Genomic DNA, 27,113 nt, shown 5'->3' on the forward strand with positions numbered 1-27,113 from the left:
TCCCCTTCTGTGTCTGATCCTCCCCGTGTCCCATCAGTTCTGCACTCTAGAGTTCTCTCCAACCCCCACAGGTTCTTGTCCACAGTGCCTCCCTCCTAGTCCTGGATATCACTAATGTTCACTCCCACGTCTGTGATTGCTCACCTCAAACCCATTCTCCAACACACTGAGTGCAAACTGGCACTCTGTGCATCCTCATTGAGCATGAATAAGCCAAGACTCTGAGAGGTTAGAACTTGCTGAAGCACATTCCAGAAACCCAAGGCTGAATTGGGTTGGAACCCCAGCCTGTGACATGCAGTTAGGCAGCCCTGTGCCGATAGCGCCCTCCTCATGCAGAGTCTCAGCTCCAGAGTGGTTACGCAGAGAAATATTGCTGGACTGGAACCAGCAGGTGTCTCTAAAAGATCCCAAATCCCCAAAGCACCCACACTTTTCTCTTGCTTCCACCAGATATGACCAGCCTCAATCCCCTGCTCAATCTTAAAACACCTGCTGGCCCTGCCGTTAACATCAACAAATAATGAGAAGCTGTACTAATAACAATTATCATAATAAATTGGCCTTTGATTACATCTGTCACCTGAGAATTTCAAAGACTTTACAAACATCAATTAGTAATTACAGCTCCATGGATGGCTTACAGAGAAGCAGGATCATTAAGGTCAGATCAGAGCGATGCAGGAAAGCATGAAGGACACCTCTGGCGGAGGCTGCTTCAGACCTGGGGGTTGCTGGCTCTTCATGGAAAGTCTAACCCCTCTCCATGAGGTCCAGAGGAACCACCCTCCTGACATCCCAATTAGAGAATAAATTTTGCAGCTAATCCATAGCCTGAGGTCCTGCTGCTGAGGAATGGGAGGCATGCAATGTAATATTGGAAGGCAGGTTATAGATTGTCCAGTTCCTTCTTTGGGCAGAAAAAGAAACTGAAGTCCAGGTGGGGAATTGATCTGCCCAAGATTAGAACGATGGCTTCAACCCAGTTCACCCATACCCATCTGTGTCTGTTTACCCAGCAAAATCCTGCCTTCATTGGTCGCATCCTGGGGAATTCTGTGAGGGGGTGTGGGTGACGATGATAAGCCCACAACCTTTCATCAAGGGCTTTCTCTGAGTTAGCAGGGGTACACAAGTAAGTAAGGGAGCTTAGTCCAGTGCCAAAAACAGTCGTGAAAGTCAACTGGATCAGGAAGCACAGTGGTGGGATACCAGGAACACTGCTGTAGGTTTGGAGGTGGGGAGGATGTGGGGGTGCTCAGGAAAGCACCAGAAAGGGGGCCATTTCAGTTAACCATTGAAATCTAAGTGGATATTTCCCAGGCAGACACGGGGGCAGAGGAGGGGGCCTGTCTTGCTGAGGAGGCGTGTGGGCAGAAGCCCCGGGACTGAGGATGCCGTGGTGCGTTTGGGGAGACTCAGTGAGGTTCTGAGATCTGGAGAGAAGGCCAGAGAGAAACAGAGACCAGATAATGGGACGCCACGCTCAAAAGCTGGGAATTATTCTGATGAAAACAGGACAAATTAGAAAAATCGTCTTGGCAAAAATCCCAGTATCGTGGGTTACAATGATCAAGCCACGCACATAAATTTCTTTGCATCTCTCAGGCACTTGTGTGCACACACAATTTTGTTTGCCGGGGTGAGATGTGCAGACAGGATCGCTCCCGTTCTGCAGACGAGCTGATGGCCACCCGGGAAGGTTAAGGAGTTTACCCAGAGGATTCACCTGATTTCACTCATCTCCCATTTTAGAAGCGTCAGGCGGGACACCGTCCGGGACGGGGATGAGGCGTCTCCTGGTGTCACAGTCTTCCCATGCTGGTGGAAAGTAGGGAAAGTGACAGAGAGCGAGTAGAGAATTTCACCAGGCCACGCATGGAGCGCTGAAGAGTGACGTGAGAGGGCGACTGGAGAGTGGAACCACCCCAGGGGCGTCTGAGGAGTGGACACGGAACAGAACTGGAAGGTGGAGTTCTCAGTCCCTCCAGTTGAGGGGAGCACAAACGGAAAGGCCTGAGGCTGACCAACATTCAGCATGCTTGGGGCTCAGTGAGGTCAATGTGCGCAGAGGGCAGTGTTAGAAGGAGTCGGAGGAGACAGCGGTGCTGCCTGTGCAGGGCAGAGGGTCACGGGAGGGGTTGGGATTTTAGCTTTAACGCACTGGGGAGCCGGGGAGTCTTAAACAGGGCTGGGGGACCTGCCTTGGGCAGTTACAACCGTACTCTGCCCCAGAGTAGGGGGATTCCTCCCAGGGGGCCAGACAGGCCGCAGGTGGAGTGATCAGGGGGCTGTCGCCGTCCTCCCGGCCAGTGACAGGGGTCACAGCAGAGACCAAGAGAACGCTGAGTATTCGGGATAGGGAATAATGTATTGTTTTATTATGAAACATTTCAAACTTGTGCCAAAGTGCAGAGGATGACACAAAGATTTCCATAAGCTCATCTCTCAGGTTCACCTCCATCAGCCTTGGTCAGTCTCTGTTTCACCAGATGCGTTTCACTCCTCCTTCACGGAGTTTCAGAAAAGTCTCAAGAACAGAACCGGGAACATTCCTAAACCCTCCGCCCGAGGCCCGAGCTGCTGATGGATGTCCTCTGCCTCCCTCTCCTCCTCTCTTCTTCCTGCCTTGATTTACCAATCCATCTGTCGCTCTTCTGCTTTGCAATGATTTCAGGTACATTTCCAGCATCCCTTCAATACAGTTACCAAGAAATCGAAGCTGAGGCAGCCCTGCTAGCCTTGATTTTGCCTTTTGTGTCATTTATGTGCTTCATGTTAAATTTAAACAGATTCGGGATCAGGATAACATGCTGTGTCTGGTTGTTACCTCTACCCGCTCCAAATACCTGGAATCTCAGACATTGGTTGACTTTCCTGTCCTCGACTCTTGAAAATCACAGGCCAGTTATGTGTAGACTGTCCTTCAAATTGGACTTGTGCGAGGGGTCCTCGTGATTAGATTTGTCAGGGGGTCACAGAAGGGGCGTGAAGTTCTTTTCATTGTGTCTGGCACTTGGCATCCACTTGGCCATCACTGCCGATGTTCACATCACCTTAAAGTGATGTTCGCAAAGGTGTTTTCTGGTGTAAAGCTGTTTTGGTTTTGTTTTGTTTTGTTTTTTTGCTTGTTGTTGTTTGTAATCGTCAGTATTTTACACAGATATCCTTCTGGGCCACATAAACATCTTGCTCTTCTTCAGACTTTCATCCCTTAGTTTTTAGAAGTGATTGAAGATTCTCACCTAAACAACTAGGAAGATGTTCACCAAACAATGATCTTCCAATCCCATCGTTCCTCCTGCGTGGGAGTTGACACCCATGGTGGAAATAGTTCTCTCTTCTCCCCTATTTTCAATGGACTCATTTATTTATACTAGTAAAGATTCATAGGCTCTTGTTTTATTCAGTAGGCTGTAACTCATTGCCATCATCACTTATTTTTATGTTCAGATTGTCCCAGACGTAGCTAGTGGGAGCCCCTCCAAAATGATGCCTTTATCCTTCTCATATGTCTCCATCAGTTCTTAAAACTTCCTCTTTGGGGCACCAGACCTGTGCTATCCCTGTGTTAACTGGTGCATTTTAGTGGATAATGGAACTCACAAACCCACATCTGGGAAATAGTGGGTATCACTGTTTCTTGGTTCTAAGAATGGATAAACAGGAGACATATATATGCCTGTATCTGTTCATCTATTCATCTCTCCGTCAATCAGAGATCTATATCTATCAATCAGATATAGATCATCTGTTTCTATATTAAAAACCTGGAGTTCACTGAGGTACACCCAGTTCCAGCCCCAGACCACAGGGACCTTTCTATCCTTCTCTATCCCCTCACCTACATTTGTTACTCCTTCCTCTGACAGTGAGAAGCTTGACTTTCATTTTTCTCAATATCTTTACTTACTTGTTCAACCTAAAATATCCAGGAAGTATGTTCAGAATGGCTGAACTATACTACTTTGTGGAACAAAATTCAGTTATACTTGAAATTCTATCTTTAGTCTGAGTGTTCAAATGATTGTGTTCAAAAGTTATTTATTTCTGTTTTTATTTCCCTAGAGTATAGTTATGTATCTATTGGACATAAAGTTAGGTTTATTTGCTTCCCTTTGTTTTTAATTTTAGGCTTATTTTCCCCATCCTTATTGATTTTTCAAACATGGTAAATATTATAACAGGGTTCTAAAAGTTCAACTGTGTCAAAAAGTTCATGTAGAAATATGCATATCAGTTATTTTATCTCATTTCCATCATCCCCTGTGGGAAATCAATGTCATTAATTTCTTGTATTTTTTTGCAAATTTTTTTGCAAAAATTAGAAGTTTAGTATATATTTTATATCCCCTTATGCCTGAAAATCTGACATACTATAGATACCTGAATATCCTTTCATATCAGTTTTCAGAGGTCCTTCTTATTCTTTTATACAGCTGCATACTGCTCCATTGTGTGATTAAATATTAGTTTATTATAATCATTCTTACATGTGGATATATAAGTTTCAACATTTTTCACTTGCAAACATTGCTTCAATAAAGGGATTTGTGCAATTGCATAATTTCTATTGTTGGAGTTTTACCTTCAGGGTAACTAGAAGATAGGACTACTGGATCAAAAGGTAGATTAATATGCAAGTTTTGCTAGGTGCTTCGATATTTCCTTCCTTATGGTTGAACTGATTTGCATTTCCTCCAGCAATGTGTCAGCCTTGCCCACGGTTTGTGTGGTCTAAGTTTAATTTTTGTCAAATTTGTATGTAAGAAAGTATATCTTAATGTAAGTCTAATTTACTTTCTCATATTATAAGTTGACATCTCTTGTATTTGAGACAGTTTTATATAATATTTGAACTGCCTGTTTATGTCTTTTGCTCAATGTTCAGGGTTTTTAGAAATCTTTTCCCCATCAATCTTTGAGAGTTATTTATGTATTAAGGATATCAGTTCTTGATCTGTGATGCACATTGAAAGTTTGCCCAGTTTGTTACATATCTCTTGACTGCTTCAAATATTTTTGTCACATCAAATAAAATGTGGTTCAACACATCATTTTTTTTTTCTTTTATTGCATTCAAACATTGAATTCTAGTCAAGGGCTTTCCTTATGCTCAGGTTATAAAGGAATTTGCCTATACTTGCTTCTGAGTCTTGTTTGGTGCTTATTTTGGCATATGATGTAAAGTATGGCTTTATCTTTTTTCCCCAAATGTCTATCTAGTTGTCCTACCAACTTTCATTAAGAGGTCCATCTTTGCCCCAATCATTTGAGATGGCACTTTTCTCGTACTTTAAAAACTCCTGTGCTCACGAGTCTTTTCTTGGGCACCTCTGTTCCTTCAGCCTCCCTGCCTCCTTAGGTCCCAGTATTCACTGCTTTTAGTTAGAGGCTCTCTGCTGCAATATCCACGAGGAAGATAACACCTGGATTTTCCTTTTCTGAAAAGAAAATCCTAGCTCTCGTGTGTTCACTTTGTTATAAGTCTTAACATCCACTTGTCCAGCTCCATTAAAAAATCACTTAATAATTCTACTTGGATTAAATTAAATTTATACAATAATCAGGATGACCTGACATGTTTACAATGTTGAATTACCTTACCCAAGAACACGAATGACTTTCTATTTGTTTGAGTCGACTTTGATGTCTTTCAGGAGTGCTGTTAAATTTTCTTTTCCGTTTCTTGTTTGGTTTTGTGGTTGTTGCTGTTGCTACAGTACTGGTAATGAGATCCAGGGCCTGGTGAATCTAGGCAAGTGTTCTACCACTGAGCTACGAACCCAGCCCTGTTTTCTTGATACTGATTTTCCATATTCTCATTGGATTTATTATTAAGCACTTAATCTTTGTTGACATTGTAAATGGGATTTTTGCCACGATTGTATCCCCAAACTCATGGTTTGGTTGTAATATGACTATTGACTTTGGACAGCATTTTTTTGTGGGTTTTGATGTTTAGATATTTGTGCCTATTTACTCCTTGATTATTGTTAGTTTTAGCATTAAAAAGTGCACCTTGTTCTGTTTAATGCTTTTGTGGTTGAATTCTAATTTGATATCAGGATCACACTGCAGCTTTCTGATCCTTTCATTTACCATCTAGTCTCCCCGACTCCTTTTGTTTTCTTTTGTCTTTTTTGAATAACGTTGTTTTAAGTGTTTTGTTACACCAAATAAAATGTGGTTCCATGCATCATTTTTTATTGCATTCAAACACGAAGCCATAGTCAAAAGTCATACCCTCAAACTGTAAAGGAATCCACTCCTAGTTGCTTCTAAATCTTGCGTCGATTTTTAAAATACTTACTTTTCTGCCACTGAGCTACAACCCCAGCCTGTTAAATTTCCCTGATTCCCATTGTGTACATTCCCGTTAGGTTTATTACTGAAAATTTAATCTTTGTTACCATTGTAAATGGGATTTTTGCTACCATTATATCTCGGTAAATGCAATCCCAGTAAAATTACTAATAGATTTTTTTATAGAGTTGAAGATAGTTTATATGCAGAAGATAGTCGGGTTTTGCTTTGTGAGCCAAATTGAGTCCTTTTCATTTTATTATGCGCATTAAACCCATTCACACTTGTTGATGGGACCTCGGTCTCCAAGCTATCACGCGTCTCACATCGCAATCTCCCACAGGAGCATGGTGCTGCTTACTACTGGGCTGTCTCCACTCTGTCATTTTGAAATTTAGTGTCTCAGAAGCCTTGTGCTCTGTTCTATTAGTTACCCTTGTTTTATGTTTTTAAATACCTTCAATCTTGTTTTCTTATTTATCCTTTTGCTGTCTGGTTTGCCAGTTTTATCTGTTAACTTTCACCTGCTGTCTTAGAGTGACAAATGACCTTATTCTCCTTTCCTCTTTCCCTATACCTTTGCTCTCTCATTATTAAAAAAAAAAAATCACATTATTTCTATCCTGTCAGAAAATATCACATTTATGTATTCTGTTTTCAGCTACACCCCTACCTTATTTGACTCCTAGATGTGAATTACATATATTAAATTCTTATCATCAGTCCTTTGCTAATTTTAGACCTAACCACCGTGTGTTAGTTATGCGCAGGAGCGGGGCTCCGTGGGAGAGTTCAGCACAGGAAGTGCACACTGATCAGATCAGGGCAGTCTGTGTTCCCTCTCCTGGTCACTTCTTTGTGTTTGGAGGCTTGGAGCTCCCTCTAGATCTTCATGCAATTTGTAAAGGTCATTCTGAACTAGTATACAGTGGAGCAAAACAACTGACTGCTTCTGTGTTTTTGTACCCATTACTCTACCTTCCCTCCTCCCTCCCCGGACACCCTTCCAGTCTCAAGTAATCACTAGTCTACATTCAAATCAGCTTTTATTTTAGTTTCCACATATGAAAGAGAACATGTAGTATTTGTCTGTGTCTGGCTTATTTCATTTAATATAATATCCTCTACTTTCACTCATTTTTTCTGCAGATGGCAGGATTTCGTTCTTCTTGATGGCCAAGTAATACTCCATGGTGTATACATGGAACATTTTCTTCATCCACTCATCTATTGATGGACACCTAGGATGAATCCAGAACATAGCTATTGTGACTAGTGCTGCAATAAGTATGGTCATGCAGAGATCCCTGTGAAATGCTGATGTCATTTTCTGTTGGATATAAACCCAGAAGTGGACAACTGGATCTTATGGTAGATCTAGCTTTAGGTTGTGAGAACATTCCGTAATGTTCTCCACAGTTGCTGTCCTAAGTTACATTCCCACCAGCAGAATTCCTTTTCTCCAAACCCCTACCAGCATTTGTTTTTTAGCATTTCTCTGTTTTTGGTTTTCCTTGGTGCATTACAATTATACATAACAGTGGAATCCATTGTGCTATGTTTGTATATGTACATAACACAAATTGGTCCATCGCATTCCCCAGTCCCTTTCCCTTCCTTCCCTCCTCCTTGCCCCAGCTGCTCACTCTGTTCTGCTGATGGGCCTTCTGTTATGATTATTTCAATTGGCACATTGTATGTAAAAGCAGGATTCCCGAGGCATAGCTGTAGCTGGACATAGCATAATTTGGTAGATTTCAGACCCCAGTTCTTCCCCATGCTGCCCTCCCTTCCCTCAATTCCCTTCTTTACTCTCCTGGTCTTCCTTCTGTTTTCCTGAGCTCCTCCCCCTTTAAAAAAAAACAAAAACTTTCTCTTTTTCATATATGTGAGAAAATATTCAACCCTTGATTTTCTGAGTCTGGCTTATTTCACTTATGATGACGTTCTCCACTTCCATCCATTTACCAGCCAATGATATCGTTTCCTTCTTATTCATGACTGAGTAAAACTCTGTTGTGTGTGTCTATCACATTTTCACCCATTTGTCTGTTAATGGGCGCCTGGGCCGTTTCCTTAACTTGGCTGCTGTGGATTGTGCTGCTTTAAACAGTGGCAGGCAGGCATCACTATAGTGTGCTGATTCTACTTCTTCAGGATAAATACCAAGGAGCAGTACACCTGGGTCCTATGGCGGTTCCATTCCTAGACTTTCAGGTAGTCTCCATGCTGCTTTCTAAAGTGACTGTACGCATTTGGAGTCCCACTAACAATGTACAAGTGCACTTTCCTCCCTCACACACATCCTTGCAAGCAATTGTTATTTATATTCTTGATAACGGCCATTCTGACTGAAGGGATATGATATCTCAGCATAGTTTTGATTTGCATTTCCTTAATTACTAAGGATGTGGAGCATATTTTCATATATTTGTTGGCCATTTGTATTTCTTCCCTTGGGAAGCGTCCATTCAGGTTTAACCATTTTTAAGATGGGTTACGTGGGGCTTTGCTGTTAAGTTTTTTGAGTTTCTTATATATTCCACATATTAATCAGGCCAATAATTACCAAATATTGCCTCTCCTTCTGTAGGTGGTCTGTTCACGCTGTCCATTGTTTCCTTAGTTGTGCAGAAGCTTCTCAGTGTGATATACCAGTTGTCTATTCTTGCTTTTGCTTCTTGTGTTTTAGGGATGATATTCAAAATATCATTACCTACCTTGACAGTTTGAAGGGTTTTGCCTATATTTTCTCCTACTAGTTTCAGAGTTTCAGACCTTACATTTAGGTCCTTGAGCCAAGTTGAAATGATTTCGGGGGGGTGGGGAATGCTGGTACTGGGGATTGAACTCAGGGGCACCTGACCACTGAGCCACATTCTCAGCCCTATTTGTATTTTATTTAGAGACAGGTCTCACTGAGTTGCTTAGTGCCTTGCTTTTGCTGAGGCTGGCTTTGAAGTTGCAATCCTCCTGCCTCAGCCTCCAAAGCCACTGGGATTACAGGCATGCACCACTTCGCCTGGTTGAATTGATTTTTGTACAGCATGAGAGGTAGGGATTGAGTTTCAATATTCTGTGTGTGTGTGTGTGTGTGTGTATCCAGTTTTTCCAGCACCATTTATTGAATAGACTATCCTTTTTACCATATGTGTTTTTGATACCTTTTATCAAGAATCAGTTGGCTTCAGATGCATGAGTTTATCTGGGGTCTCTATTCTCTACTGTTGATCTATCTGTTCATTTTCATGTCATTATCATGCCTGTTTTTGTTACTATGGCTCTGTAGTGTGTCTTGAAATTAGGAATTGTGATATCCCCAGCTTTGTTCTTTTGTTCAAGGTTGCTTTTGCTATTTGGAGTCTTTTGAATTTCCATATAAATTTTGGGATATTTTTCTAGTTCTAGGAAGAATGCCATTGGTATTTTGACAGCAATTGCATTGACTCTATAAATTTCATTGGGTAGCATGGATATTTTAACAATACTAATTCTTCCAATCCATGAACATGGGAGGTTGTTTTATGTTTTTGTCTCATCTTCAATTTCTTTTTTTTTTTATTGTAAACAACTGGGATACATGTTGTTTCTCTATATGTACATGGAGTCAAGGCATACCATTTGTGTAATCATAAATTTACATAGGGCAATGTTGTTTGATTCATTCTGTTATTTTTTTTCCCTTCCTGCCCACCCCTCTTTTCCCTCTATACAGTCTTTCCTTCCTCCATTCTTACCACCCTCCTTATCCCTAACCCTAAACCTAACCCTAACCCTAACACTAACCCCTCCCACCCCCCATTATATGTCCTCATCCACTTATCAGTGAGATCATTCATCCTTTATTTTTTTGAGATTGGCTTATCTCACTTAGCATGATATTCTCCAATTTCATCCATTTGCCTGCAAATGCCATAATTTTATCATTCTTCATGGTGGAGTAATATTCCATTGTATATATATGCCACAGTTTCTTTATCCATTCATCAACTGAAGGGCATCTAGGTTGGTTCCACAATCTGGCTATGGTGAATTGAGCAGCAATGAACATTGATGTGGCTGTATCTCTGTAGTATGCTGATTTTAAGTCCTTTGGGTATAGGCCAAGGAGTGGGATAGCTGGGTCAAATGGTAGTTCCATTCCAAGTTTTCTAAGGAATCTCCATACTGCCTTCCAGAATGGCTGCACTAATTTGCAACCCCACCAGCAATGTATGAGTGTACCTTTTCCCCACATCCTCGCCAACACCTATTGTTGCTTGTGTTCTTGATAATTGCCATTCTATTTGGGGTGAGATGGAATCTTAGGGTAGTTTTGATTTGCATTTCTCTTATTACTAGAGATGTTGAACATTTTTTCATATATCTGTTGATTGCTTGTACATCTTCTTCTGTGAAGTGTCTGTTCATTTTCTTAGCCCATTTGTTGATTGGATTATTTGTATTCTTGGTGTAGAGTTTTTTGAGTTCTTTATAGATTCTGGAAATTAGCGCTCTATATGAAGTATGAGTGGCGAAGATATTCTCCCACTCTGTAGGCTCTCTCTTCACATTACTGAGAGTTTCCTTTGCTGAGAGAAAGCTTTTTAGTTTGAATCTATCCCAGTTGTTGATTCTTGCTTTTATATCTTGTGCTATGGGAGTCCTGTTAAGGAAGTCTGATCCTAAGCCAACAAGTTGAAGATTTGGACCAACTCTTTCTTCTATAAGATGCAGGGTCTCTAGTCTGATTCCAAGGTCCTTGATCCATTTTGAGTTGAGTTTTGTGCAGGGTGAGAGATAGGGGTTTAATTTCATTCTGTTGCATATGGTTTTCCAGTTTTCCCAGCACCATTTGTTGAAGAGGCTATCTTTTCTCCATTGCATATTTTTGGCCCCTTTGTCTAGTATGAGAAAATTGTATTTATTTGGATTTGTGTCCATTTCCTCTATTCTGTACCATTGATCCACCTATTTTGGTACCGATACCATGCCATTTTTGTTACTATTGCTTTGTAATAGAGTTGAAGATCTAGTATTGCGATACCCCCTGCTTTGCTCTTTCTACTGAGGATTGCTTTAGCTATTCTGCGTTTTTTATTCTTCCAGATGAATTTCATAATTGCTTGCTCTATTTCTGTAAGGTACATCGTTGGGATTTTAATTGGAATTGCATTGAATCTGTATAGCACTTTTGGTAGTATGGCCATTTTGACAATATTAATTCTGCCTATCCAAGAACATGGGAGATCTTTCCATCTTCTAAGGTTTTCTTTAATTTCTTTCTTTAGTGTTCTGTAGTTCTCATTGTAGAGGTCTTTCACCTCTTTTGTGAGATTGATTCCCAAGTATTTTATTTTTTTCGATGCTATTATGAATGGGGTAGTTTTCCTAATTTCTCTTTCTGAAGATTCATCACTTATGTATAAAAATGCATTGGATTTATGAGCATTGATCTTGTAACCTGCTACTTTACTGAATTCACTTTAGAGTTCTAAAAGTTTTCTGGTGCAGTTTCCAGGTTCCTCTAAATATATAATCATGTCATCAGCGAACAGGGATAGTTTGAGTTCTTCTTTTCCAATTCGTATCCCTTTTAATATCTTTGGTTTGTCTAATTACTCTGGCTAGAGTCTCAAGGACAATGTTGAATAGAAGTGGTGAAAGAGGGCATCCCTGCCTTGTTCCAGTTTTTAGGGGGAATGCTTTCAGTTTGTCACCATTTAGAATATTATTGGCTATGGGCTTAGTGTAGATGGCCTTTACAATGTTAAGGAATGTTCCCACTACCCCAATTTTTTCTAGTGTTTTGAGCATGAAGGGATGCTGTATTTTATCGAATGCTTTTTCTGCATCTATTGAAATAATCATGTGATTCTTAACTTTAAGTCTGTTGATATGGTGAATGACATTTATTGATTTCCGGATGTTGAACCAACCTTACATCCCTGGGATAAAACCCACTTGATCATGGTGCACTATCTTTTTAATATATTTTTGTATGCAATTTGCTAAAATTTTGTTGAGAATTTTTGTGTTGATATTCATTAAGGATATTGGTCTGATTTTCTTTCCTTGATGTGTCTCTGTCTGGTTTAGGTATCAGGGTGATATTGGCTTCATAGAATGAGTTTGGGAGAGTTCCCTCCTATTCTATTTCATGGAATACTTTGAGGAGTATTGGAATGAGCTCTTCTTTAAAGGTTTTGTAGAACTCGGCTGAGAACCCATCTGGTCCCGGACTTTTCTTTGTTGGCAGGCTTTTGATGACCTCTTCTATTTCATTGCTTGAAATTGATTTATTTAAGTTGTGTATGTCCCCCTCGTTCAGTTTAGGTAATTCATATGTCTCTAGAAACTTGTTGATGTCTTCGAGGTTTTCTATTTTGTGGAGTATAGATTTTCAAAATAGCTTCTAATTATGTTTTGTATTTCACTCATGTCTGTTGTGATATTTCCTTGTTCATTCCGAATTTTAGTAATTTGAGTTTTCTCCCTCTTTCTCTTTGTTAGTGTGGCTAAGGGTTTATCAATTTTGTTTATTTTTTCAAAGAACCAACTATTTATTTTGTCAATTTTTTGTATTGTTTCTTTTGTTTCAATTTCGTTGATTTCGGCTCTGATTTTAACTATTTCCTGTCTTCTACTACTTTTGTGTTGGTCTGCTCTTCTTTTTCTAGGGCTTTGAGCTGTAGTGTTAAGTCATTTATTTGTTGATTTCTACTTCTTTTGTTGAATGCGCCCCATGAAATAAATCTTCCTCTAAGTACTGCTTTCATAGTGTCCCAGAGATTTTGATATGGTATGTCTTTGTTCTCGTTTACTTCTAAGAATTTTTTTTTATTTCCCTCCTGATGTCTTCTGTTATCCATTCATCATATAATAGTGTATTATTTAATCTCCAGGTATTGGAGAAGTTTCTGCTTTTTATTCTGTCATTTATTTCTAATTTCAATCCATTATGATCTGATAGAGTACAAGGTAGTATCTCTATCTTCTTGTATTTGCTAACAGTAGCTTTGTGGCATAAAATATGGTCTATTTTAGAGAAGGATTCATGTGCTGCTGAGAAGAAAGTGTATTCGTTCTTTGTTGGATGGTATATTCTATATATTTCGGTTAAGTCTAAATTGTTGATTGTGTTTTTGAGATCTATGGTTTCTTTATTTAATTTTTGTTTGGAAGATCTATCCAGTGGTGAGAGAGGTGTGTTAAAATCGCCTAGTATTATTGTGTTGTGGTCTATTTGATTTCTGGAATTGAGAAGGATTTGTTTGACGTACGTGGCTGAGTCAATGTTCAGGGCATAGATATTTATGATTGTTATGTCTTACTGATTTATGCTTCCCTTAAGCAGCATGTAATGTCCTTCTTTATCCCTTCTGACTAGTTTTGGCTTGAAGTCCACATTATCTGAAATGAGGATGGATACTCCAGCTTTTTTGCTGTGTCCGTGTGCATGGTATGTTTTTTCCCATCCTTTCACCTTTAGTCTATGGGTATCTTCTTTCTATGAGATGAGTCTTTTGCAGGCAGCATATTGTTGGATTTTTCTTTTTAATCCAATCTGCCAGTCTATGTCTTTTGATTGATGAGTTCAGGGCTTTAACATTCAGGGTTATTATTGTGATATGATTTGTATTCCCAGTCATTTGACTCATTTTTGTTTTTTGACATGATTTGGTTTCTCCTTTATTTGGCTATTCCTTTAGGCTAGTTCCTCCCGTTGCTGATTTGCATCATTGTTTTTCATCTCTTCCTCATGGAATATTTTGCTGAGAATGTTCTATAATGCCGGCTTTCTTTTTGTAAATTCCTTTAGCTTTTGTTTATCATGGAAGGATCTTATTTCATCATCAAATCTGAAATTAAGTTTTGCTGGGTATAAGATTCTTGGTTGGCATCCATTTTCTTTCAGGGCTTGGTAAATGTTGTTCCAGGCCCTTCTAGCTTTTAAGGTCTGGATTGAAAAATCTGCTGATATTCTTATTGGTTTCCCCCTGAATGTAATTTGATTCTTTTCTCTCGTGGACTTTAAAATTCTGTCTTTATTTTGTATGTTAGGTATTTTCATAATAATGTGCCTTGGTGTGGGTCTCTTGTAATTTTGTATATTTGGAGTCCTATAAGCCTCTTGTACTTGATTTTCCATTTCATTCTTCAGATTTGGGAAATTTTCTGATATTATTTTATTGAATATATTGTTCATTCCTTTGGTTTGTTTCTCTAAGCCTTCCTCAATCCCAATAATTATTAAATTTGGCCTTTTCATGATATCCCATAATTCTTGTAGATTCTGTTCATGATTTCTTACCATCTTCTCTGTTTGGTCAACTTTGTTTTCAAGATTAAATATTTGTCTTCAATGTCTGAGGTTCTGTCTTCCAGGTGTTCTATCCTATTGGTTATGCTTTCTATGGAGTTTTTGACTTGGTTTATTGTTTCCTTCATTTCAAGGATTTCTGTTTGTTTGTTTTTTTTCAGTATCTCTAACTCTTTATTGAAATGATCTCTTGCTTCCCGTATTTGGTCTTTTAACTGTTGATTGGTGCGATCATTTAATGCCTGCATTTGCTCTTTCATCTCCTCATTTGCTTCCCTGATTGTTTTAATTATGTACATTTTGAACTCCCTTTCTGACATTTCTTCTGCTGTGCTGTCATTGGGTTTTATTGAAATAGTATCTAGGTTTGTTTGGGACATTTTCTTCCCTTGTTTTCTCATATTGGTCAGATGTCAGGCGGACTCTGAGATATTGCAGATTTCCTCTATTGGCTTATAGTGTCCCTGTAGATTTCCAGTGTAGCACCTCCCAGCCTTCAGTAGCCTGAAGGCTTGGAGGAACTTGATAATGCAGTGCTTCCGAAGAAAGCTGCCTCTAGCCCGCTACTGGTTCCAGGGCTTGGAGCTGGCTCTGTGTGGAAAGGCTCTCACTGGGGGTCTGCTCCGAGAAGCTGGCCGTGTGGGAGGAGCCCACCGCTGGAGTGAGCAGGGCTACCTGGGGAAGACTCTAGCTGCCCTGCCCTGCTCTGATAAGCCGTCCCTACCTGTGCCTGCCGCCCAGGCCGAGCTTCACCCGGTGGGGGAGTTCACCCCGTGTCTCTATTTTAGTCTGAGTCTCTCAATGCCTCCCCTTCTTGAATCCTGGGTTCTGGAGTGACAGGAGATGCAGTCACCCTCTAGTCCACCATCTTGGATTGCCCCGTGGAAAAAGCCTGCAGCCGGAGGGTGCAGGGCCGCCTGGAGAAGTCTCTGGCTGCCCTGCCCTGGTCCCAGAGGCTGCCTGCGGGTTGGAGCTCTCCGCTGGCTTGGGGACTTGTGGCTGGCTCTGTGTAGCAAGGCTCTCACTGGACAACCTGCTCCGAGAAGCTAGCCTTGAAAGGCGCCTCCTGCCAGAGGGAGCCGGGCTGCTTGGGGAAGTCCCTGGTTGCCTTGTCCTGGTCCCTGAAGCTGCCTGTAGGCCGGAGCTCACCGTGCTGGCTCCAGGACTTGGAGCTGGTTCTGTGCAGAAAGGCTCTCACTGGGGGGCCTGCTCCGAGAAGCTGGAGAAGCTGGCCATGTGGGAGGAGCCCACCGCGGGAGTGAGCAGGGCTACCTGGGGAAGACTCTAGCTGCCCTGCCCTGCTCTGATAAGCTGCCCCTATCCGGACCTGCCGCCCAGGCTGAGCTTCACCCGGTGGGGGAGACTCACCCCGTGGTTCTATTTTAGTCCGAGTCTCTCAATGCCTCCCCTTCTTGAATCCTGGGTTCTGGAGCGACTGGAGATGCAGTCACCCTCTAGTTCGTCATCTTGGATTGCCTCATCTTCAATTTCTTACATCAAGGTTTTGTAACTTTGCTTGTAGAAGTCTTTCTCTTCCTCAGGTAAATGTATTCCTAGGTATTTTGTAGGGTTTTGTATCTATTGCAAAAGGAGTTGCTTTCATGATTTCTTTCTCAGCAAATTAATTACTAGTGTATACAAATGCTACTGTTTTTTGGGTGTTGATTTTGTATCCTGCAGCTTTATTCAATTAGTTTATCAGTTCTAATAGTCCTTTGGTGAATTCTTTAGATTTTCCTCTATACAGAATCATATTATCTACAAACATGAATAAATTGTTTCCCTTCCTGTTTGTATGCTTTTTGCCCAAGCAGTATTCTTTTTTACTTTTTTTCACATTTTTATTGTTGCATTTTAATTGTAACTACTGGTATATTTTTTTTATTTCTTTCTCTTGGATAATTGTTCTGGCCAAAATCTCCAGTACATGTTGAACAGGAGAAGTAAGAATGGGCACCCTTGTCTTTTTCCAAATCTTAGAGGAAACACTCAGCTCTCCCCTGCTCGGTGTGATGTCAGCTGTGGTCTGTCATACCTAGCCTTTATCATGCTGAGGTATGATCCTTCTATACCTAATTTGTTCAGGGATTTTTTTTTTTTTACAAAGGGATGTTTGATTTTATCAAATGCCTTTTCTACATCTATTGAGATGATCATATGATTTTATCCCCCATTTTGTTTTCATGATGCTTTACATTTGTTGATCTGCATATGTTGAACCAATCTTGGATCCCTAGGATAAGTTCAACGTGATCCTGGCGAATTATCTTTTTGATGTGTTGTCAGATTCTATTTGCTGGTAATTTGAGAATTTTTGCATCTATGTTCACTAGGAATATTCATCAATATTTTTCTTTTCTTTGTCGTTGTGTCCTTGTGTGGGAGATCAGCCAGACAAAAACTAAAAAAGAAACATTAGCATGAAATTACAATATAGGTTGAATGAACCTAACAGACATGTATGAACATTTCATCCAACAGCTAAAGAATGTATAATCTTTTCATCAGCATATGGAACGTTCCCTAGACTAGACTATATATTAGGCCACAAAACAAGTCTTAACTTTGTTTTATTAAATTCAATCATATCCTTTATCTTTTCTGACAATGGAATAAAACTGGAAATAAACAACAAATGAAACTTAGAAATTTTATTAATACATGGAGAATGAACAATATACTTTTGAACAAATATAGAGTCATTGAACAAAAAAAAAGGAAAATTTAAAAATTTCTCTAAACAAGTGAAAATGGAAACATAACATACCAAAACTTCTGGGATATGGCAAGCCATTACTAAGAGGGAATTTTATATGAATAAACACCAACAGTTAAAAAAAGGGAAAGATTTCGGATAAATAGCCTGACTGTTCATCTCAAGGATCAACCAAAGCAAAACAAATCAAATCCAAGATTAGTAGGAGGAAAGAAATAGCAAAGATGAAAGCAGAAATAAGTGAACCTGGTTTTTAAAAAGTACAGAAGATCAATGAAACGAGTTTGTCTTTTGAAAAAATAAACAATATGAACCAACTCTTAACTACACTAGTCAAGAGAAAAGAGGGAGAAGACCCAAATAAATAAAATAGAGATGAAAAAGGAGATCTTACAACCAAAACCATAGAAATACAAAGGATCATTAGGGACTACTATGAACAAGTCAATAGTAATAAATTAGAAAACCTAAAAGAAATGAATACACATCTGAACACATATAACCCACCAAACTGGAACCCCAAGGTAGAAGGTGGGGGAACCTGAATAGGTCAAACATAGCTAAAGAGATTGAATCAGTAACTTAAAAAGTATTTAAAAGTTTCCCAACAGTTCCAGAACTAGATGGTCACACTGATAAATTTTACTAGTTTTTAAAGAACTGACATCAATTCTTCTCAGACTATCTCAAAAGAATTGAAAGGTAGGGAATTCTTACAAACTGGTTCTATAAGGTCAGAATTACCTGACATCAGTCCTTTTGTTGAAGTTTTCTAAGTCATATCATTTTTGGGTGATATCATTTTTCAAAAAGAAAAAAAAAAAGTTCCTCCTAGAGGTTTCCTCAAGTACCAAAATACTGCACTCACACATCATAACTACAGTTTTTCTTGTGGTTTTGAATGTTGGAGGCGATTTTTGTGTGACTTTGCTCTTCAAAAAATGCATGACTATGTATGTTTCAAGCTTTCTTAGAGCTCCTTGAAAATGCTGCTCCGTTGTTTGCTTTGTATACTGTGTTTGAAAAGTTTCACAATAGCCTAATTCTCTTGTCCCTATGAATTATGGGATACTTTTGCCTATAGGCCTTGAGGATTTTTAAAAATTTAATAGCTTTGCTAGGCTATGTCCTGGAGTTTTCTTTTCCAATCCATTTCCCCCAGGACCCTAGGTATGTGTTGGATATGTAAGCTCAGGGCTTTTACCTCCAGTATTTTTCTTGAATTATTGTTGTAGACCTTTACTATACAATTCTCCAATCTATCTTCTCAATGATTCCAATTATATATATGTTGTATCATCTTTTTCTGACTTTTAAACCACTTTTCACTGTCCCCTGTTATTTTTTGTTTTTCTTTATCTTATTTTCATTGGCTTGCTGTTGTTCTCTTTTTATTCAATGTTCTCATTAAATTGCTCCTTTGGGGACTTTGTAATTTAATCTTCATTTCTGATTTCAATTTTTTTTTTCATTTCTCTTCCAAAGTGAATCAACTATTTTTTTCCTGTTTTCTTTTTTATATATTTCAGTTTTTAATTTATGTATTTCTAAAGAAAAATTTTTCAAGATATTTAACCCAACTTGAGTATTGTGTAGCTTCAACTTTCTTCTTTTTCATGATTATGTTCTTGGGGGGGTGGTCTTTTTTCACCAGTTGTGATACTTTGACTTTTATTTATTTTTTCATATGATAGCCTCATTAGCTTCTCCCATGTTCTTAATTTTGTAGATTTAAGTTAGCTTACCAGATTCCCAGTTCAAAAACACTCTGTTCTGACAGGGTTGTGAAGTGCAGGTTTTTGTATAGGTGGCTTTTTGTAGCAGGGCAGGGGTGGGTGTAGGTTCTGACTTCCTGTTGTTCTTGGTTCCCTTCAGCATCCGAAAATCCCCCCTATTACTTTCTTACCTTTCAGCATCCAGTCTCCTGAGGGTACTTCTCCTTCTCTTTGCCTTATTTCTACCCAACAGCAATACCTGTTGAAGACTTCTACTTTGCGTTAGGGTGCCTTCCATTTCTTTCCCTGTACTCCTGCCTTTGATCCACCAGGAGACATTTTTAGCATGTTCACGAGTGATGCAGACGTTGTCTGTCTGGAGCACATTCTAGATCAGTCCTATACCCTCTACTAGCTCTCCTTTTCTTTCTTCCAAGTGTCTTTTCCCAGTATGCTCTCCACAAAGGCTAATATTGAGAACTTTAGAGACATTTCATTCATATTTGGCTCTGATCTTTCTACCACCAAGGACTATGAAGTTTCGAGATTTCTCTGTGTGTTGTTTATGCTGAGGTTGTAGATTTCATATTATTTGTTTGTTTGTTTTTGTTGCTTTCCTGTGTTGTTTTTGAAGAGCAGGTGGGAAGACTTGATGTTAGGCACTTCTCTTTTCCATCTCGAATTTCTGGCTGTTCAGAGTTCCATGTCAAGTCAAAACCGAATTTCTCTACGACACCAGTGGCTGAGCTTCTTTTCCAAACTACAGTTGTGCTCCACAGTCTTTGTGTGCCTGCTTGCAGCCCAAGGAAGCAGGCAAATGGGAAAGGGGTGCTTTCCTCCAGAGACCACAGAAAAGAAGGCCACTTGCTTAAAGGTTACTTTGTATTTTAGCCTGGCTTACCATCTGTATAATCTTGGAAAATGTCATTTAATTTTGTCCTGTGAGAAATAAAAAGAATGAGCATGACGACATTCACCTCTCACCCTTGTTATAAAAATGGAAAAACAAAAATATGCTGACTAGGTACTTTTTGAAAAAAGGGCCTTCCTCTTTATTTTCTTAGTTCTTCTTTCAGGGAGAAGTGAGTGATAAGTGAGCAAATCTCACTAAAGCAACACTTTGGGGATTCGCACAATGCAGAAAAGTCAAGGGCAGGCAGGTTGGAAGAATGGTGGGGAGGCCCCAATCAGAAGCCTGGACTGATGGATAGGCATGGGACAAAGCAGTGGCAGAGCTATGGGGTCAAACATCCCATGGGTAGCGGGGGGCTGGGGCAGGTCAGCACAGTCAAGCTCCTTGTGCAAGCCTCCCCCATCCTTTGGTTAGACACCCACCACTCTCCTCCCATCAGTTAATTTCTTTTGTACACTAAATGTATTCTCTATACAACAGCCTCTACGTCTAAAGAATGTAAATCTTAAATTTGTATCCTGCCTGTTTAAACAACTATTTGATGGCTTCTTTTATTCTTAAAATATACGCCAAAACACTGTAGTAGGCAAGGCTCCACCAGGCTCGTATCTGTATCCTCTCACATCATGGCCCAAGTAAGTCGTTATGGTTATAGCCTTAACAGACTCCTTTATGTCTTCACCAGATCATGCGTTTTCCTACTTCCAGGCCTCTGCACATCTGTTTCTGAGTTTGGAACAAGTTTCCCTGACACTCCATGTCTGACTCCTACTTCTCTTCCGGGTGGCAGATGCAAGGGTCTCCGTTGAAGCAGTGGACTGCTTGCCCCTGCCATCTTCACACACACTCAGAGCACCCAGCTCTTCTCCATTCTTGTGTTTATTGCAACTTGTAATTAGATATTTATTTGGAAGGCTAGTTTTCTCACCTTTGTCTCCACGAGGACAGGGACCATTCTATTTTGCTCATTCTTGTAACCCTCGAGTACCCAACACGATGCCCAGCACATAATGAGACTTCAATAAATATGTTAATTGACTGACCAGATCATCATGAAAAAGGAGCAGGTAGGCTATCAGTTTCCCAAGTCTTAGCAGAAAATTAAGTCATAAGCCACAGTAACTGGGAACACTGTGGCACGACTCCAGGCCATCACATTAGCTGGGAAAGCTCAGCCTTAGAGAAGACAAAGGCACAAACCAGGGAACCTGGGAAGACTACTTGAAAACCATGGAGTCGGGGGCAAATCCCTATCATATTAAGTGAGGAATCTAAGGGGGGACAATCAAATAAGAATTGCAAGGTACCCAGGGCTTCTTGACCAGGTCATCCATGCAACTTACCCTCACTCCTCCTGGATGACGCACAGCAGTTATGGAAACACTTGAAGCCTTAGACACTCACATGTGAGCTCTTCATTTGAAGAGGCATCCTGAGATTTCAGGAAATAGGTGAAGGAGGGATGACTGGATGAGTCAGGCTTGGCCTCTCTAAAATCAGGGTAATCAGGAAGCCCAGGTATAAGGCATTCTTGAAATTAAAGTAGGCATAGCTTTGTTTTGGGGGGTGAGAGGTTGCCAGGGATTGAACCCAGGGGCACTTAACCCCTGAGCCACATTCCCACCCTTTCTATTTTTTTATTTTGAGACAGGATCTCACTAAGTTGCTTAGGCCTCATTAAATTACTGAGGCTAGCTTTGAACTTGCAATCCTCCTACCTCAGCCTCCTGAGTTGCTTGGATTACAGGCATGCACCACTGTGCCCAGCTAAGTAGGTCTAGCTTAAAATTGTTTGCATGGGGAAATATGGCATAGAGTGGTATCAAGAAAACAGAGTACTGAAAAAGCAGTTATGTTTCAGCAGCTGGGACCAGATTCAACACTGAAGAACAACTTTACAATGACCTGCCTCTCTATCAAGAAGTCCTTTTCTGCCCCTTACTCTATCATTTGATTGATGAGGAAACTGATCCACAGAGAGGGATGGTGGCTTGCTCAATATTGCACAGCACTGGCAGAGCGTTTAGGAGAAGCAAGTCTCAACAGAAGCACAACAGTGAGAGACATTCTATTCTACCCCAAGTTGTTGAATACTGTGTGCAGATTTTCAAGTCTGGAGCAAGAAGCAAAACATGGTTGAGGATGAAATAGTGAGGAAATGAAACTGAATTGAACTGTCCAGCATGTATTGCAGTCCTAGAAGTAAGAATAGAAAATACACCATTCTTTTCCCTTTCTCCAAAGCCTTATATAAGCAGAGCACAAAGAAAGTACTCACTTCCTGCTTGTTGATCTGATTGGGGTTTTGGACATATGCGCACTGGCCAGACCTCCTATCTGACAGAATTCAGAATGCCCAGCTTACCTCCGATTTGCTTGCTGACTACTCAGTTCCCCAGAAGGTCAGGAGAGTGACTCAGGGCTTTGTTATTCTGTGCCTAATTCTAACCAACAGAGACAGATTGCTTCTGAAATTAAAATTGTCAGGAACACAGGAGAAAATGGCCTTGTCAGCCTCATATTTGAGTCAGGAAGACTTCGGCCTAATCAGACACATGCTCTAGATTATAGCAAGAGGCTCTGAACAGTGCACGGTAGGAAGGGTGGTGTCAGTACTGTGCCTGAAACCCTGGAAGGGAAGATGATTCTAAGGAGAGTTAGAAACTTCTCGTGAACGACGTGATGGGCAGCAGAAAGCAGGAGAGTAGCCCATTACGGCTACCCCGGCTTCCCTTCAACGTGGCTAGGTTTTAGAGAACACTACCACAGAGGGCAGGTTAGTGCTCACCTTTGTGGGGAGAAATGACTGGAAGGGGCCTGAAGGACAAGTGTGTTTACTTAGGGGGAAATTTGTCAAACTATATGTAAGATTAGTATACTTGTCTATATGTGTGTGTGTGTGTATATATATATATTTATATATATAAAACAGTGCAACAATAACTAAGATTTAGTGTATTTCCTTCAGGACTTATTTTTAAGTGCTTAGATTTACATATTGGTCATAATAAAAAAATAGTACTTCCCTCTATTCATTTAGTATTTTCCTAATGAATACCATTCCCTGTTATTGGAATGGTACAGCTGACTTTGTAATATTCTATTGTGCAGGCACAGTGGCACGTAATCCCAGCTACTTAGGAGGCTGAGGCAGGGGGATCACAATTTCAAAGCCAGTTTCAGCACCTTTGGGAGATCCTTTCTTAAAATTAAAAAAAAGCAAAAAAAAAAGAAAAACAAAAAATGGGACTTGGAACGTAGCTCAGTGCTAGGGTATTGTCAGGTTCAATCCTCAGTAACAAAACAAACAAAACACAATATTCCATTGTATAGGTAGACCACAATTTCTTTTACCCCGCCTGTATGGTTAGACAAATACTTTGCTCCTGGTTTTATAAGAACACTGGAACCAACATTTTGGACTAGAAATCCTTTCCTTTCCTTTCCTACATTCAAGGTTATTTGCTGAGACTATGTTCTTAGATGTAGAGAGAATCGATAGAATCTCTTTAAAGTGAAGATACATACAATTGACTCTGTATTCAGGGGTGCAGAATTTGTGCATAGAGAGAGCTGACTTATGGTCAGCATCTGTGAGGTTCCTGGAACCTGTCCCTCTTGGATACCAAGGATGGCTTTTATAGACAGATTACTCCAATGATTTTGGCCTCATCCAACATTTGCCCTCCACTTTATTGAACAATCCTGCACAGAACTGACAGGTTTCCTAATATCCTATGCAAAACCTCTTTCCTTTCCACCGACATGAAATGGGAGAGCTTTCTGACCATCTCTAGGTCTCCATGCCTCTCCTGTTCTGTGCAGTTTCTCAGAGGTAATCACCATGGTGGTCTCCTCCATTCAGTTCTCTGGGGCTCATTTAACCCTATCAGGCCCTTTAAACCAAGCTGATAAATGAAAGCCAATGGAGTTGAAGAACCTTGCTCTTTGTCCCAACATGAAAACTAGTAACTCACTTGCTTACTTTGATCATTGTCTGCAAGATTTAACTCACTTATGACTTCAGCTTTTGGGATATCACCCTTAGGAAATTCCACTTTATTTTTCTGTTTTCTTTCAGTCATTTCATTTCTGTCTTCTGAGTATGTTCTTTTATTTTTTTTAAAAAAAAAAAGCTTTTTCTTTTATTGAAGTATAACCGGGCTCAAATTTCATATGAACATCTCATACTTCATATGTTTGAAGCATGGCTTGTCATATTTTTTAACATTTCTGATTTTCCTTTTTTATAAAATGAAACAATTACTTGTTTAAAAAGGGTCATTTTCATCATGATAAAAAGGAAGAAAAGGAAATACTTGATCCAAAGAACAAGTCGTGCCAACCCAGTCTTCTTTGACAGTGTTCCCGAGCTGCTAGGTTAGGGAAATGCAATAGACAGAGTATCTGTATCTGAAATGAATTTGACCCTATTCTCAAGATATTATTGTGGAAAAATACAGGGCATAAGCAATTGAGCTATTGAGCAGATCTGATTACATAAGTAATCAGGTATTTGGTAACTAGTTAGTTCCAAGATTCTGAATGTCAACAGGGATGCAAGATTCCAGTATGTGCCACAGAGCTCTACCTCTGGCATTTTTGAGGTTACTACTTACATTAGTGATCTGGATAAAATTGGGGAAAAATATTTCCAAAATTTTGCAGGTGGTAAAGAATATGATGCTAAGCTGTGGGAATCAGATCAAACAAGATAGAACTCAATGGTGGTGAATATGGTTCTGTACTTGGGTTAGGATTTGACTGTATTACTACAAGCCCAGTACAGGTAAAGAAAACAGTGATAGCCTAGGCAGTCCCATAGTGGCAAGACATACGTGGACTGCCACTGCCCGTTCTAGTCACTGCTTGTTGAGAGGGACAAAGTAGAAGAGGTCCCAGCATGAGTAGCTAGGATGGTTGAAAAGATGAAACTCTTATGAGGATTTGCTGAGAAGAACATTAATGGACCCAAGAACCAGCTTGCAATATCCAGACATGTTTCCTGCACAAGGAAAGGCTGACTTTCTGTGCATTTGGAAGAAGTGGAATGGAGACCACTGGGCACAATTATGGGGAGCCATACTTGGGTTTAACGAAAGTGACCATTTCTCGTGTTCAGAGGTGTGCATAGATGGAATAGACTCTGATGTTCATGTTACCAGTTCTTCTCTACTTCTGGGTACATGGAAGATTCTATCTCCCCACCTCACTGAAATGCAGCACAGCCATGTGACAGGTTCTAGCCAATCAAACTTCAGTAGAAATGGGAGTGTCACTTCTGACCCAAAGCATTTGATGGTCAGAGCTTGGCTCTTCAGCACTCTTTCCCCTGGGATCACAGGGGAGGCACCGACCTAGGTTTCTGAGTGATTATAATGATTGGAGAACCCCCAACCCCAACCTTCAGACCCAACCACACACCTACATCAGACCTGCAGTTTGAGTAGAAAAGAAACGTTGTTGCTTCCAGTCATGGAAGTTTGTGGGTTTGATTACTGCAGCATGACCTCTTCTAACCTGGTTAACACAAGTGCCTCTAAGACATAGCAGTTCCTTCTGAATGATGGGCAGTACAGAAAGCACTGGATTATTGAGAAATTATTGATTTAGTGCCTCACAAACCAAAATGATTGATTTGGATAACGTATTTTTTTGCATCTTTTGCTTTTACTTTCATTGTTACATTGCATTCAGACTGTTATTGGGGTTATAGTTTAGTCAACTGGAACTTTCTTTTTTTTAAATATGTACATATTTTAGTTGTTAATGGACCTTTATTTTATTCATTTATTTATATGCAGTGCTGAGAATTGAACTCAGTGCCTCACACATGCAAGGCAAGAGCTCTACCACTGAGCCACAACCCCAGCCCCTCAACTGGAACTTTTAATTGGCTCCTGGACCTCTTGAGAAATGAATCCCAGTAAAGCAAACTAAGCCTGACTCTGCCTGAGCACACTTTTCTGTAACTCCATGGCATACCCAGCAACATCACAGATTTATAGATCTTGTTCACATGGGGAACAGCCAACAAGAACTAGATAGTTCACCCCAAAGAGATTCTATAGCCACACAAATGCTCAGGCAATGTTATTCATGAAGGCTGAGACCTCTACCAGAGAGCACAGGGCCAAAGTGACTTTCTGAACATGAACTCTGTAGCTTTATTCTTACATGTTTCATATAGATTGGGCTCTTACAAAGTATCTCTTCAAGCCTGTACACTTAGATGTATTGTTGCTTGTAACAAGGTTTCCCAAGGAGTCCCTGGTTCCAGCTGCTAACTCACGCACCTGAGCGAGGCACACCAATCACACAACATGCCCACTAAGTACAGCTTAAGATTTCGGGTGCTGGGCAGTATGTGAAATGTGGTTCTGTCTGGGGAAGCAAAAAGCACAACATATGTTCCAAGCCTGAAAAGAAATATAGAAATGGAACTAAAAGGTGATCCCAATGAGAAAAAAAAAATGGAAAGGACAAATTTTAAATTATAATTAAAAATACATATGCATGCATATGTATATGTACAAATATATATGTATATTTTTTCTTTATATAACAATCTTACATAACCAACAGCTAATTAACTGGCACCTCATTTTTGTTGTTCACAGGAGACAAAAATCAACTGTGTTCGTCTGGCTACAAAAGGTACGTTGGCGTGTCCTTGTCTGTCTTCAGCATACAAGTGTCTCTCCCTCTAGCACAAAGGGAAAGTTTAGGCAGCATTGCCAAAAAATTAAAGAATGGAAGGAAGAAAAGTTCTTTTCATTGGGCCATTTGTACTAGACCACACATCCTAAAAACATTTTAGTAGAATCACACCTACTGCAAAAGAACTGAAAACATATTTACTGGATGGATGGATGGATGGATGGATGGATGGATGGGTGGATGGATGGACGGACAGATGGACAGGCAGACTGGTACATTATTCAGTGAAGTGATGAGTATGAATCATCTCAAATATTCCTCTGCTCTACATCTTCCTTGTATTGGGCTCTATGTTTCTGTGGGTGTTTTTCTTTAAGCATGTCTATCAGCCCCGTCTCTTGGGTTTTGTACCTTGTTCAATTGGTATATGGCTTTCAAATATGAAGTGATTAGTGTTGGTGCCTTTAATAATGAGAAAACAAACAACACATTGTTATGTGG

At 40.1% G+C, this 27,113-nt stretch overlaps 1 protein-coding gene across 8 annotated transcripts in view; it reads left to right on the forward strand.

Moving 5' to 3' along the window:
- Positions 1 to 27,113, forward strand: part of Ptprt (protein tyrosine phosphatase receptor type T) — a 1,023,334-nt gene that overhangs the window by 796,635 nt on the left and 199,586 nt on the right. For all 8 annotated transcript variants that reach the window (XM_047539644.1, XM_047539637.1, XM_047539640.1 and 5 more), the window contains exon 13: positions 26,573 to 26,609. In XM_047539644.1, coding sequence (XP_047395600.1) covers positions 26,573 to 26,609 — 37 coding nt within the window. The remainder of the gene's footprint in view (positions 1 to 26,572; positions 26,610 to 27,113) is intronic.

Source organism: Sciurus carolinensis, chromosome 2 (genome assembly GCF_902686445.1).
Source record: "Sciurus carolinensis chromosome 2, mSciCar1.2, whole genome shotgun sequence".
NCBI classification, from domain to species: domain Eukaryota; kingdom Metazoa; phylum Chordata; class Mammalia; order Rodentia; family Sciuridae; genus Sciurus; species Sciurus carolinensis.